Source organism: Oenanthe melanoleuca, chromosome 3, assembly GCF_029582105.1.
Source record: "Oenanthe melanoleuca isolate GR-GAL-2019-014 chromosome 3, OMel1.0, whole genome shotgun sequence".
NCBI lineage: Eukaryota > Metazoa > Chordata > Aves > Passeriformes > Muscicapidae > Oenanthe > Oenanthe melanoleuca.
Genome location: NC_079336.1, coordinates 53483719 through 53499329, shown reverse-complemented (window position 1 = coordinate 53499329; position 15611 = coordinate 53483719). Strand labels below are relative to the sequence as shown.

The 15611-nt window shown below is 40.5% G+C and overlaps 1 protein-coding gene across 2 annotated transcripts; it reads right to left on the bottom strand.

The window, feature by feature from the left end:
• Positions 1 to 622: 622 nt before the first annotated feature.
• TBPL1 (TATA-box binding protein like 1) lies at positions 623 to 14954 on the bottom strand. 2 transcript variants are annotated; one of them, XM_056486561.1, is made up of 7 exons: positions 14703 to 14954; positions 8868 to 9054; positions 8169 to 8251; positions 7213 to 7276; positions 5373 to 5476; positions 5194 to 5288; positions 623 to 2329 (listed from the first exon to the last, which is right to left on the bottom strand). In XM_056486561.1, the coding sequence occupies exons 2-7, from the start codon at positions 9000 to 9002 to the stop codon at positions 2259 to 2261; spliced, it is 552 nt and encodes a 183-aa protein (XP_056342536.1). In that variant the 5' UTR covers positions 9003 to 9054; positions 14703 to 14954; the 3' UTR covers positions 623 to 2258. The 2 variants fall into 2 exon arrangements, with proteins under 2 accessions (XP_056342536.1, XP_056342535.1); XM_056486560.1 differs by having other exon boundaries at positions 14550 to 14896.
• Between the last annotated feature and the right edge of the window lie 657 nt (positions 14955 to 15611).

Genomic DNA, 15611 nt, shown 5'->3' with positions numbered 1-15611 from the left:
AGGCATGTCATGACAGGACAAGGAGGAGCAGCTTTAAACTAAAAGAGGGTAAGTTTAGATTAGGTATAAGGAAGAAGCTCTTTACTGTGAGGATGGTGAGGTACTGAAACAGGTTGCCTGGAGTAGTGGAAGCCCCATCCTTGGATGTGTTCAAGGCCAGGTTGAATGGGGCTCTAAACAGACTGGTCTAGTGGAAGGTGACCCTGCCCATGGCAAGGGGGTTGGAACTAGATGGTCTTGAAGGTCCCTTCCAACCCAAACCATTCTCTAGACACCTAGAAAGAGGCTTTTATGAACATACCACTTAGGACTTATGGCAAAGTTCTGTTTCTTTTAGTTCTGAAGGATTTGGTGAAGCATTTCCTATACTACTCCTTCCTTTACATATTTTCTGCACAGGACAGCCCCAAGTCCTACACCACCCCCTCAGGCAGATGAAATCCTTCATGCCAGGCACTTGCTTCCTCCAGATGTTCTTCCACCTTTCTTTCAAAGCTGTGATTTCTGGTACAGTAACAGCTCAGTTTACTATTTTTAGCACCCCCTAGAACTTAACATTACCTGCAGCATGCAAGAGCAGTGTTACTTTTCTGTTCAGTGAGATAGGGAAAAAAGACATACATACATTTATACATATTTATTGTATCTTTTTTAAAAGTAGCATTTGCAGTTACTTTTAAGCATTCACCTCTTCTGTTTCAAATGTGCACTTATTGAGAGAAACACCTACTGGCTTTCAAGTCCAAGATTAATACCAATAATAATACATGCCAGAATCAAGCGTCATTGCTTGTTGGCAGCTCCTGTCATCAAAACAGTATACAGTAAGAAGAGTGTAGAAAAGGTCTGTGTTAATCATTCAGCAACAGGTTGGGGCTGGATTAGAGTGACCACAGCATCTTCCCCAGTTGAAGCACAACAATTTTCTGAAGTTCACATTTAAATTTTTTTCTTTTGCATTGAGTAGGTGGACAAGGCAGTTGTTTTTTCTACAGTAGCTTCATAAGTTGATAACATAATTAAGCTATCAGAAAGTTCCAAGGGAGGGCCACAAGGGTGGTGAAGGGTCTGGAGGGGAAGCCGTATGAGGAGGGGCTGAGGTCACTTGGTTTGTTCAGCTTGGAGAAGAGGAGACTGAGGAGAGACCTCACTGTGGTCTTCAACATCCTCTCGAGGGGAAGCAGAAGGGCAGGTACTGATCTCTTCACTCTCGTGACCAGTGAGAGGACTTGAGGAAACAGCATGAAGCTGAGTCAGAGGAGGTTTAGTACAGGTACCAGGAAAAAGTTTTTCACCCAGAGGGTGGCTGGGCACTGGAACAGGCTCCCCAGGGAAATGGTCACAGCACCAAGCCTGACAGAGTTCAAGAAGCATTTGGACAATGCTCTCAGGCACATGGTGTGACTCTTGGGGTGTCCTGTGCAGAGCCAGGAGCTGGATTCGGTGATCCTGATGGCTCCCTTCCAACTCAGCATATTCTACAATTCATCTACGGGAAAACACTTGCTGTAGACCTTTATATTTAGAAATGTCTTCTCTTCATGTAACAACAAGAAAATACTTGAAGTCTGGCATGTAGTTAAGAGAACTGGGAACAAACCAAATTTCATCCTCAGATAAACATACGTTAACTACTATAGATTTCAATCTAACCCACGCACAGTTTTACACATACTACAAACAGAAACAGAAGGTATCAGCAAAAGACTATTCTTACATTGTTTCAAATTAATTTGCAACTATACAATTTTAATCGTAATATAAAAAGGGAAGGAACGTAACAGAACAGGTATGAAGAGAAATATTTTCCAAACTTTTATTTGTGCACATTCATCAGGTGAAAAAGATAACTTTTACAGCTTCTTTGGTGCCCAATATTCAGCATACAAAAATGTAAAAGACTATTCACAAATAAAACACAAGCTCAAGCTAAAAAAAAAAAAAAGAAAGTCTTAAAGGTAGTGCACATCGTGACAGCTTTGCTTATGAATACACAGAAATTACTGCAAAAATAAATAGAATGTCTTTTTAAAAGCAGCAATTTCATATCTTGTAAACTTCTGTTTTTACAATACAGCACTGTTAAGAGTAAAATCCAAAAGAACTGGAGTCTATACTGTGGCCATGAGCAAGTAAAAGAGTCTGTATTCCTCTGCTATGGTTGGTCCAGTTTTCCTTTTTGCTTTTAGTCCAATGTGCAGCAGTCTTTGAAGGTGCTCGGTTAGGGAACCTAACCATCAAGTGGTGAATTACAAAATTTATTTCCTGCTTTCAAACACGAATGGATAAATCTGTTCCACAGCACTGGCAACAGCCTTTACGTTTGGCCCTGAGAGACAGTTAAAGAAAAAAGAAAAAAGGCAGTAGGAAGAGAAATATCATGGAATCAGAAATTAAAACAACAACAGTACCTTTAAAAAAACCTTAATATTATTAGCAATCACAGCTTCATACCACAGACAGTAAGTTCTCCCCCATTTCTCCTAAACAGTCTTTCTCTGTTTCATTTCACATTTCATGTGAAAGTCTTTTCTTGTGAGTAAGTCTGCAAGATGCTCTACATCTGTCAAAGGATAGAGTACAGTAAAATAATACTGTCATTTAATTTCATAACAACCTGGCTGATTTTCAATTTACTGGCTTAAACAGCCCAGAGAAAAGGCTGAGTGGCAGAGGCAACATAAGTTCTTTTACTTATGTCAATCTTCTAGGACTTTGTATTTCTTCAAGCCGAGCCACTTTTAGCTCTTGCTTTAAAAAACTACCAACAAAAGCTACTGTTAAATAATGCTGGATTTAACTGAAGTACATTACAAACAAGGTTATTTTAGGTTTGAAAATTATAGACCATTACTTTCTATCCTGGGTTCTGCAAATAGCTTCATCACTGATTTCAGGACAAAATCTGCAAGCCAGGGAATGGTTTTATCATCCCAGGATGAAACATGTGGAGGTTACTATGAGTATACAGGCAAAGAAAAGGAAAAATGACCTACCAATGCTTTCTGCTGGTACCAGACCACTTTACACAATGGAAAATTAAGATAAAATAAGTGAGCAGTAACATGCCAGAGGATATTAATTCTGGATAGAAGCTTGGTGATGCAAATAAAGGAGAAGAGCAATTTCTCACACGCCTTGATGAGTAGGAACTCAGGAGTTTTATAACCCCACTTCAGACTTCAAAAGTTTCTTCCAAGTATTGAGAACTGTTCAAAATTACTCCCAAAAAACAGTAACTTAAGCATAAATTACTTCAGTAATTATTGTTTTACATGCTCAGTCAGAAAGCAATTGGACAAGAGTAGGATTCTTCCTATATTTTCAAAGTGATCAAGTGAAGCACTCAGCATAAAACAAGCCTGGTGAAAGATACCTGTCTTCTAGGTAGATACTGCACCCTCCATAAATTTGGCTGTTATTAGAAAGGAAAGTTCTCAGGAAAGGAGAAGCCTTCAAAAAGTGAGAATATGAGTAAGCAAAGAGTTCCAGCAAAAAGATGCTGCTCTCTCTAAGTGTCAAGAGATGTAAAAACTGGATCATTATTCTAGGGCATATAAGAGAAGGAAAAAACAAAACAAAACTGCAAAACCCCCCTAAGCACCCCCCTTATTTCTCATTTTAGAGTCAAAGAAACAATACTTTTTTCTATTATATGCTAGTGATTTTTATTATATTTTATGAAAGTAATGAAATATTTTTATACATGTCCCATAAAAAGAACCCACCTTCCTGGGTTTTTGTAACGTTTCTAATTATGTATCTCAAATAAAATTCCCTGAGTCAGAGGTATTACAAGTACTAGAACTTCAACTAGAAACTTCATCTGGACGCACTTGAGGAGGAGTGCAGCAAAGTTGAAAAGTAATTTAAAACATTTTTAGAATAAGAAATGTAAGACTCTGGACATTTTTTTCCTCTAGAAGAGAGGCAAAGCAGAAGCCTACAAAATCAGGTCTGAGTTAATTTTCAAACTCACTGCAACAACTAAACTAGAAGGATGCAAAACTTCTATGTTTACCATATTTACCTTCATATTTGAAAGGAAAATTGTGAAAATATTGAAGTGATTTTATAAGCAGTGAAGTACTAAGAATCTTAAAGAGAGCTGAATGTCATTAGGAGGCTGACAAGACATGCTGAGAGCTTTTTTATTACTGCAGTGATACTAAGGCTTCTTATTTATTTTAAATTTAGTTTTTAGTTTTGGCTAGACCAGTTGCACTGTTCCAAACATATGCTGCAATCTTGAAATACTTTTTAGCCCTTCATTTTTAGATTACTAAATCTGATAGAAGTTTGTCTTCTTTAGAAAACACTGCTTCCAATACCTTCTGGGAAATGTTCTGCATAAACATAGGCATTTGTTAAGGAATTAAGATGTGAAAATAAAAAAACCCTTACCCAGCTTCTGAACCAGTAGCTGAGCTCTAACAACTGCAAGACAAAATTCCCGCTAAAGGGATACACAATGATTTTTTTTGGTTCTGTGGCATTTTAACATGTATTCTCTGAAAAACATGACTTCTTCTACCTGGACACTGGTGGTAGACATCTCACAAGCAAACAGAAAAGAGAATGAAAAATGAAAATGATGAAGAGAGGAAAAAATGGCATGGCCTCTCCAAGACCCAGGACATCATGTCTCTGATTACATGGGAAAAATCACTGATGTCTGTTATTCAGTGGTGGTTCTCTTAGCTGAGCTCTAACAGAAGATAGCACAAGTCTGAAGAACTGCAAATATTGCTGAGCTTCATTTATGACAAAATGCTATACTACCCTCTGAGTTTCCACAAATCTGCAGTTTGGAAATACGTATTCATGAAAGGGCTGTTAATGCTAGATGGAGTAGTTAACATCTCTACGAACGGAAGAAAAAAGGAAGAAAATTCAAATGCTTTAAAAAACAATAATTACCTGCATTCTTAAGTGCTATTTTGCTTTTGGTTTCATGAAAAAAATCAGACTGTGTACATTCAGTCTAACTAATTTTTTGAACCTACCAATAATAACACTTTCTCTACAACCCTTCTGGCACTTTCACTCAAAAACAAACTAGTAGCAAGGGAAAACTAAATGCTTTCAACATTATCTTTTGATTGTTTTAAACATCTTGCTTTCCCAAACCTACTGGCTCTAAAGTTAAATATTCCCAACAAGTTAAATATTTATTTTTTGACATTAAAATACCTGTAACTGTGATACTGCCTGTGGAAAAAATCTGTAAGGTAGCTCTGAGAGATTTTATTCTGTAACACACGGCAGGATGAAGTTCTGGTTCATAACTAGAAAACAAAATGAAAAGTAAAAAAGAGAGATCTAGAACTGAAAAATAAAAGCTTAAGAAAATTCTTTAAAGTCCTACGTACCTCGCATGAGGTCTGTTATTCTTTGTAAATTCTGGCAATCTGATCTCAAAGGGCATGTTGCACACTGCTAAAACATTCACAACTTTAAAATCTGTGAAAATTACCTTTTCAAAAGAGATGGAAAGAAAAGACATTAGAAATTTACTTTACAGGAAGTCAGACGCATGGGTTACAAAAAAAAAAAAAAAAGACAAAGCTACAACTTAGCATATTTTGATGAGTCAATATTAGAACCTTGAGACTGATGCCTTTCTAACAGGCATCTAAAGAGTACTTAATGGACTCAGACCATTTACATTATCCCCCTGTGGTGCAGTAACTGCTGAACTAGATACCTCACAGTTTTATCATGGTCACTACAGCAGAACGGTTATAGTGCTGTTTAAGGATGAAACACAGAAACTCAACTGAAACTAAACACCTCCCCACTGAAAATAAACTAAATTTAACAGCTCATGGAATATCAAAGTAAGCAGAGAAAAAGCTTAAATATTGTTGTAAACTTCTTTAATGCCTTATTCCTATACAGCACTTGCATTAAAGCTAAGAATAAGAAAAAAGGTGACAACTGTTTTGCTTTAAATATCCAGTGGCCAGTAGAGCAAACTAGTTTTCTGCTCTAACTTTCTGAAACCCAACTCAAACTATTTGAATAACTTTCAGTTATTCTTTACCACAGACACTTTAGATGACAACAAAATAGCCGACAGACAACTGCCATACAAAGAAACAACACTGCTGAGAGGTCAGTGTTGGCAGTGTCACCAGGGAAACTTTTGCTTGTTTTCTGTGATTGCTTAAACTTTAAATGGCTGTTCTTCTTCAATCTATACTTTTTAGAAAGGTATTAGAAAGATATTTAGAAAGATAGTTAGAAAGCAGCAACTTAGCCTTAAATAAACTTAATCTTCAAAATACAAACTGCTCACTTTATGACAAAACTTGGTGTGTCCACCCTGAAGTACTGTGCACCTCACTGACTACATTCCATTCCAGCTTTAAAGGGCTGGGTGCAAAGTACACATTTGTGACAGTAGGATTGTCACACTTTTGCTGGAGTCTGATGCAGCATTACCAGCATAGGCTGCCACCACTGCCTTTATGTACTATAATCAAAAGTAGCCTCTCCCTAAAAGTGACAGCTACTGTGTCTATTTAATTGCCTGTCCCTAAACTGAACTTGTCTGTAAAAAGCACAACAGACTACCAGGAAGTTTTAGAGCACCAAATCGTGTCATTATAAGTGGTTCATGTTGCTGTTTTTCAACCCATACTATGAAATGCATGTGGTGTTCCTGACTGGTAATGTTAACCCAAACTCAGATAAAAGAGGGTGTTTCCTTTCCTAAGTATTTTATTTGGCTTATTTCCAGTTGTGCAACATGACAGTACAGGAGCACCTTTTTTCCTTCCTCTTTAATTTTAGAGGTTCAAACTTGCCCTTCTTAAGATGGAAATGTATCTGCTATTCCATCAGAAATGAGAGAATATTATGTTCCAATTACAGTAAAGTTTCAGCATTTTCCAAATCAATCTTTTGAGATACTGTAAATTCTATTCTAATTCACCCACACATCTGTGGGTGGTTCATATATTAAACAAATTTTGTTGTTCATTATCCAGTGAAGAAGCACTGCTCTGAGCTGCCAAACAAAAGTCAAATCCACAAAACAAAACAGCTTCTCTTTAACCAGCATCTGGAAAATGTATTCCGACACAAAAGGGGCATCTGACAGAAAACATGTTAACTGCTAAATTATTATACATCCTCTTCTTTCTTTCTAAAAAATTAACTACCAGCATTGCTTGAGTTGTGCAAGTTCTTTTACATCAGAATTACCTGAAAACCTAGTTTCTGTAGACTACGAGCTAGTCGTCTGGCACCAAATTTAGCTTCTTCTTCACTACAAAAGAGAAAGAAAAGGATCTAGCATTAACAGGAGTATATAGTTGTGCACACACACACAACAACAGCAACTCAGACTACAAAATGGATCATTATACAATGTAGCATATCAACCATGATCTCAGGGACAGCTTTCACTTCATCCTACTGCAAGTATTCCATTTTAACTAGATAGGCATTCCAATGGAGTCCTTCATGCCCTGTTTGAAGAATATCTTGGCACTTGGCTTCAGCTGAACTAAGAGACACGTTCTAATCATACATGATTTTAAGTGCCCTTAACAGATAAATAAGATCATGGGGAGTCTGGAGTTAACATCCTGAACAATCCTCTTTAATTTTGGAACAGAGATCATACACAGAAAGTATGCAAATGTACTATTTTTTGGTACCTTATCCTTACTTTGAAATGCAGATATATCTTAAAGGAATTCAGCTCTTAAAAGTTTACTGAGTGTCAGATGTATCTGAACTGAGAACCTGCTTTTTCTTCTTTCCAGTCCTTCAAAACTGTAAAACTTGATTAATTCAGGTGGGGTTTTGTGAAAAAATAAGAGATATCCTCAGGAAAGGTCATCCCTTCCCAAGTCTCAAATTCTAGCTAAATACACAGAATTCTTAAAGGCTTCCCAAATCTCTTTAGGATTTTCTTAATAAGGCAATTTTCCCTGCTGCTCTCCCAAGATAGCTAAACTGATGTTGTTAAAGATTTCAGCACTGAGACAAACACTTCAAACAGAAAACTTCCTCCCAAATACGTAGAAGATCTACATGTGATCCAGCATAAGCCAACCTAAGCAGCAGCAAGTACCATCTTTTCTTCATTTACAACGTTGGATTTTAAAGTGCACAAGGATTTAGAGCTAGAGAAAGGATCTTCATGAACTCACCTTGTGGCTCCTGTGCAAATAACTTTTCCTGAGGACCAAATTGTGGCCGTAATCCTAGGTTTCCTAAGCTTCATTAAAACCTTCTAAAAAAGAAAAGTAGAAAAGTTGGAAATTAGGAGTAACTCAATTTTATACTGGAAAAAAAAATTACCTGTTAGCCAAATCAATTAAAGTTACACTAAAACTCCCTTTAGTTTTGACAGGCTTGAACTGCTCCTTCATCTCTTTCAGTAATCAAAAAACCCTAGCTCCTGAGAAGAGCAAAATAAGCACAAAATAGCCAATGACTCAGTGTACACAAATGAAGTTATTTTTCACTGAATAAAAAACTGAAAATTACAAGCACCATGCTGATTTTTTTATTACAGGGATTTGACATTGGTGACTCCTTATCAAGATATATTTTCTTGACACAGACATCAAATTTTGGGAGGCAAAATAGATGCTGAGGTGTAGGAGGCCTCATCACATACCTTGTATCCAATATTCACCTCACCAAGTGCTGTCTCCTGAGACAGCATTTCATCATTCTCATTACCATACAAGTAGTGTATTAGTGACTAAATACCTACAGCAAGAGATATAGAGAAAGAAAATTCTGCTTTTCTCTATCCACCATACACAGGTTTTAAGCAGAAGAATGCTCAGCTTAAGGAACACTTCTAAAAACAGATAACTGAAGTATGTTAAATCTCTTACCCCAACATCACGCTTGTATATCACATTTGCTCCTTCTAATGCAATCTTCCTCAAGTTTAAATGGCATCTTGTTCTAAAAACACACACTACATTTGTGATTAAAATGTCCAGTGCAACATCACTGTCCGCATCCATTGGGGTGATTTACAACTCAATTTTCCCACCAGCTCACCACGAAGATCACATCCTGAGAAGCAAAAGTGAAAAAAATTAAGCATACCAATAGGAAATTGGCTATTAATGTCATTGTATACATTTTCCCCTTAAAAGAGACAAGAAGCAGAAGTTACTATGCTCTTACTCCTTTAATAATGTGAGGGAGGTGGAGGTCAGCATCCTTTGTGCTAGAAAATAGGAGGAAACTTATTCAAAACCATGTTGCCAGACTTAACAGAAATGAAGTGCATTGAAGTGCATACACACACACATATATATAAAAGAGTATTTTAAATTGCCAGTTAAATATGTTACAATTCTTACTAAGTATATTAAGACACTGTAAAGATTACTGAACCTTCTTCCATAGGTCCAGTGGATAATCTTTCCTCAGCTTGTTTGAGGATGTCATTAGACACCTCAGGAAAATACACTTCTCTGACTGCTGAAGTTGATAATTCTGAACAGTTTGACATTTGTGTTGGAATGGATGAGCCTATGAATAACTTTGAACTCACACCAGTTACACAAACTGCATTCTGTAGACAGCCTGCTACCACAGCTTTCCCATCTTCATCCAGCACTCGTGGCCTATCTCTCCCAATAATAGCTTAAAGAAAACTATACAAAATGTCCTGGTGGCAGCACCATTCTGGGCTGACCCTCTGCACTGCCCACAGGAAGGCATTGTACAGGCAGTGAGATGGAATGTTTCTGAGGAAAAGCATGGGTAACTGAAGGCACAGGGTGCACTGCAAACCTAAGGCACCCAGGAAGTGTCCAGGCTGCCCATGCACATCAAAGGTAACACTCCTCACACACCCTCAGCTGGGAAAGAGAATCCATACACCAGCAGCTGGGCTAACATTCATCCCAGCCCAAGAACGCCCGACATCTCTTCTGCAACCATACAAAGCCAAGACAGCAGGCATCTCAAATAAATCTCAGGTGAAGAAATGAGAGGGGACAAGAGAAACAGTGTATACAGTGGAAAGGACTTTAACTAGAAGTATTTAATCCAAAAGAAACAAAAAGGAAAGCAAAGACCAAAATCAAAGAAGAACTGTCACATAGTGAAACGCTTCACATGGTCATTGCCGTGGAAGAAGTAGAACACTATGCATCAAGAACAGACTATTACTTATTTATATCACTTTAATTGGTTTTTGCCTTATGTTCTATATTAGAAATCTTCAAGAGACAACATTAAAGTTATTATCAGTATTTTCATCTGACTATACCTTTCTAAACATCAGGCCATAGTCTGTAACCAAGAACACAAGGTGTATCTTTGACTATCGCTCACTGACAACACAGAAGAAACAAACTATATGCAGATGTGCACAACATACTGGGTCAGCTGCTGTGGTGGTTACTTCTTACACTCTGCAGCTTGCTCCTTGCTGAAAGAATTATTCTGTAATTGTTGGCTTGTCCAATATAAGAAAAGGCAAGATGGATGATAATACAGAAAAGAGATGAAGAAACAGCAAGAGGAAAACAGAAAAACCAAAGGTTATGTGTGGGGGTGGAGGGAATGCAGGCAAAGAAGAGAACAAACAGTAACTAATTAGTACTCCCAGATCCCTCTTCTAATCTTTTTTATTGAACCAAAAAATACATGAATGCTCAAAGTTAGAAATTACTTATCCCATCTGGTTTTGATGGACTACTACAGATTGGGCAAGTAATTTATGGCACCAGATCCAAAGATAGCACATGTGCAAATTTTGAATGGCATGCAGGCAGGGCCAGAACAGAGCTGGAACCCATGGCATCTTCAGAGAGGCATTTGTTTTCCACCCTGGCTCCAACTCCTGGCTCTTGCTGAGTTCATTACTGGAACCCAGGAAAGATTGTACACAAGATACCACCAATCAGCAGTATCTCCCAATTATCAGCGAGCATCTGCTGGCTCACTCAGCCTCTACATTCTGAAAGAACATCAGTATTGTGCATAACACCATTGAAAGGTTGCTAACATCTGAGCAAATCATAGTATTGTACAATAATGTCCCCATAAAACATGGCTTATCTTAAAAAGATCCAGGGAGAAAAGTCATGTGCTCATTCAGAACAAAGGAAAAAGTGGTTGAAAAGAGAGAAAAATTATAATTTAAAAGGAAAAGATCTATTATTAAGGCAGAAAGGCGGCTGTGGAGCTGTCAGTAAGGATGTTTGCAGCAATTACAATGTATCTTGGTTAGAAGAACAATCTACTTGCATAGATATTAAGAGGAAAAAAATTGCACAGATTACAGTGGTGTGCCCCCATTTTAATTAGCCATGTTCTGAAAGCTCAAGACATCAGATCCTAAAGGAGGGACTTTTTAATTTGGAATTGTATATATTATATCCATAATTTTGAACACACCCATTCCTATTAAGCATCCAAATACAATGTAAAACTCTTCCAAGGCATGGCTGGGAAAGAGTGGGTAAACCAAAAGGTTTCTAGGCTTGGATACTTGTGACAGAGCAGTAAGTAAGCGTTAAGGTATCACAATCTTTGATTTAAGCATTCATTTTAATGTCTCACACCTTACTTATAACGCAGGAAAAAATAATCTACAGAAAAGATGTCCTGTTACCTTTCTTTCAGAAGCCTTAAATAGTTTCAAATTCAAAGGAACCATGAGAACAAAAGCAACTTAAACTTTCTTTAAAAATACACGGACTACACACACACAAAAAGCAAAACTGAAGAACATATTTACAAAAAGTATCTAAGAGTGTCCAAGACAGAAAGATGTTGCTCTTATTTACACATATCTCCAGCAAGCATGACCAGCTGGAACATTCTGATCCTCTCTTTCCCAGCTGTCTCTTGTATTCTCTGCTATTCATACACTCTACCCTAGCACTGACTGTTATTTCCCAAAACATGAATTTCTGCATATCTGTATCTTTTCTGCAAAATGAGGAAAATAATGCTCCTTACATATAAGTCTATTTATATTCCATACTTATGCAGCTACACTTGCAGAACAGAGAGGCTGAGTAGAAACCAAACATCTGGTTCTTTCCAGTTCTGGATTTGCAAATGCTTAAGTTGATTCTATTGAGCTCAGCTTAGATTTTGTTGATTAATTTTGCCCTTTGAAGGTTCTCTCATCTGAACTGTAGAATTTTGGCAGTCTAAATCTCATTTCTAAAATTATGTTTCGCCAGCTAATGCTAATTTAATAATAGGTTAAATTTGAAAATAATTTGTCTACTTGCACAGCATTTCTTTTAAATTATGTACTTCATTTGACTTTCTTCAACACAAGAAACTAGCTAACTTTGATTTCAAGTTGTTTTGCACCAGTGTAACACAATCTATCCTGACAGAGGAAACAAGTTTAAATACATCTCTGCAGAAATTTACATCATTTTATCAGGGAAATTTTAGAAGCTTGTTCTTTCTTTTCAACACAGATTTCAGGGATACATCTGGAATATTACCCTAAGAGGAAAAAAAAAAAAAAGGGAAGAAAAAAATGTAGATAGATTAAGTATGATAATGAACACAAAAATAAAAACAACAACAAAAGCTAATGCAAGGATATTTGACACTGTAATGTATCCTACACTGAAACTAGAGAAACTCCACAGAATAAGAAATACTTTGGAGGGAGGAATGAACACTCAAGTTCTTAAAGCACTACCCCTACATCCACTGTTAGATTCACAGACATACTATTTTAGATACTCTATAAACACACATGAAGACAAAACAGCCTGCACGGAAATCTTGCCATCTTAAAAAAGCCAGCAATCTATCTTCAGAAAGTTCCAAACTAACCACAGCACCATCATCAAAGAAAGAGGAAAGGCACTTGGGATGGGGTATATAAACAAAGTATTATTTTAAGCTCTTGACTACCTTTGATCCAAGAAACTCGGAGCTATAAAGGTAGATGAGGGATATCTAACAATGGTTATGTTAATGTCAGAACAGTTTAATAAACACCTTTTTCACCAACAGTCTAAGTATAAGCAACTTTTACTGGTTATTTTTAACCTTTCTCCAAAGAAGTTCACAAACTGACCAACTCCACAAACAATTCCAACAGCTCAGCTGAAGGGATATTGGTCACTACTGTGTCAGTAGACATTCATCAAACTAATGCCTGAAAGGCATCTTTGAAGAAGTTAACATGAACCTCTACAGGACGTTTCCATATGAGAATGGAGAATAAATAAAGCTGTCAGGAATGGGGATAGACTATTACATCTTTCCACTGAAGATGTACTTTTAAAGATTTGTGTTCAGTCCCCCAGGAAATGGGTCCATATGAAATGCTGGAGGTGACAGACCTCTGAAATCTGCTTGAATCCTTAGACACATATGGTGTCCATGAAACCAAGAGCAACACAGCTACTACTGTCTGTACAAAACATCCTCTACTCCAAACAACTTTCCTATTTCCAGCCACGGAGCTAGTGGGGCATGCTTTTACTTTCTGTTGCAATGGCAAGTTAAACTATGACTAAAGCAAAAGGCCATCTTGAAGCTACTATTCTCACCATTCAGGATTTGCAGAGTCATGACTATATTTTGGGGGAGAAAATTTTCAAATACATGCAAAGCCAGTATCAAAGCAAGGATTTGTTCAGTTAGTTTCCTGCCCAGAGTCATAATATCAGCTATATCATAAGCAAGTAGGGCTTGGATCCTGCTCTTGGATAAGTGTACTGCATCTCCATGGGGCCATCCAACACAAAACCATTTGCAAGAATAAAACCACACAGCGTATAGAGCAAGACAAGAATGCATATTTTAAATAATTCATAACACGCCATTTTCCTCAAATCTTTCTCTCATCAGAAGGTCCATTCATATTCACAGCAAGATGCACTTGAACTCAAGTTTGTGCTATTTTTCCTTCAGAACATCCAGGAATACTTGAATGCCAAGCATTAAGAAGAATCCTTTTGCTCTTTATAATACGTGGAAAATCACCATAATCATGACAAAAGTCTGAACTAAAAAGTTAGGTGGCCATTCCAAAATGATGAAACGTTGTAAGAAAAGTAAAAAGCGTTTAGCTGCAACAAAATATTTTAAGGTAACGGGTAAGCCTCTTACCCCCTCACAAACATTTTTACCGGCTGAGGAAGCACCAGTACCCTTCCTATTCCCGCTGCTGGGAATCTCACTCAAAGCCCCACATGCAGCAGCGTCACAACGCTCTGGTCAGCGACTATTTCTTCTCCCCCCTCAAGCCCAGCCCGAAACTTCCGCGGCCGGCACGGCACAAACAAAGCGCCGGCAGCGAGGCGGCCCGGCCACGCCGAGCTGCGCCGCCCGGCAGCGCCGGCTGTGCGGGCACCGGCCGCCGCAGGGCACGGGCCGCCACAAAGCCCTCGGGGCCGGCCGGGCTCCTCGGCGAGCGGGCCGCTCCTCCGCAGGATGCCCTGCCCCTTCCCCTCCCTGCCCCGGCCACGCTCACCCTCCCGCCCCGGGCGCCATCGGCACCGCGGCGGGAGGCACCGGCAGGGCCGCGGCCGGGCGGGGAGGCCCCGCGCCGCCTCCCTCACCTCGGCCGGGCAGCAGCGGCGGCGGAGAGGGGCGGGACGCGGGGGCTCAACGGCGGCAGCGGCGGCTCCTGCCGGGCCGGGCCCGCGGACCCGAGACGCGGCGAGGGGGAGGAGGAGCAGGAGCGCGGCCCGTCGGCGGGCGGCGGCCGTTACCGTGCGGGCGGGCGGGCGGCGCTCAGGGCAGGGCAGGGCGCGGCGCAGCGCGGTGCCGGTCGGTGGGTCGCCCGGCGGCGCTCCGGGTGCTGGGCCGACGCGCCGCGACAATAAACATCCCCCAGCGCCGCGGGCATAGACGCGGCGCGGCTAGAGCGGCCGCCGGAAGTCACGGCGCGGAGGGAGGGAGCAGGAGGGAGGGAGGGGGCCGCGCTTGCAGCGCTTCCGCTGCCGTCCGCCGCCCCCGGAGCCGCCGAGCGCCCCAGCGGGCCCGCCGTGCGCCGCTCCCCGCGGAGTCACAGGGCGAAGGGCCGCAGTGGGTCCCTGCTACGACCCCCTGCTCGAGCAGGGTCAGCCCACAGCACATGGCACAGGACTGTGTCCAGGGGGATCTTGAGTATCCCCAGTGCGGGAGACTCCTCTCTGGACAATCTGTTCCAGTGCGCGGTCACCCGCGCTGTAAAGTTCTTCCTCATGTTCAGCTGGAGCTTCCTGTGCATCAGCTTCTGCCATTGTTATGTCCTAAAGCTTGCGGAGCTGATAAGAGGCTGCAGCTCGAGCGTGTCCAAGGCAGCGCCCTTGGCTGCCAGGCCGCTGGAGAGCTGATGCAGTGTTCGGCTCAGACCCTGTGGACACCGTGCCCTCACCAGGCCTTTCTGGGGCGCTGGCCCTGGCACCTCCGGCTTGCTGCAGCCCCTTGCTCTCCGGCCTGGCCGCTCCACACGCGCTCTGACCGAGCCGAGGGGTCAGCGTTGGTCTGACAGGAGCCAGCGGGCATTAAGGCTCACCGCAGCAGCACACTGCATTGCTGCTCCCTGCGTGCATCTTGCACGCCTCTGGTCACTGTCTCTTGTCTTAAAAATCATTCTAGTTTTGGTTGAGTTTTGGTGGGTTTTTTTGTTGTTGTTG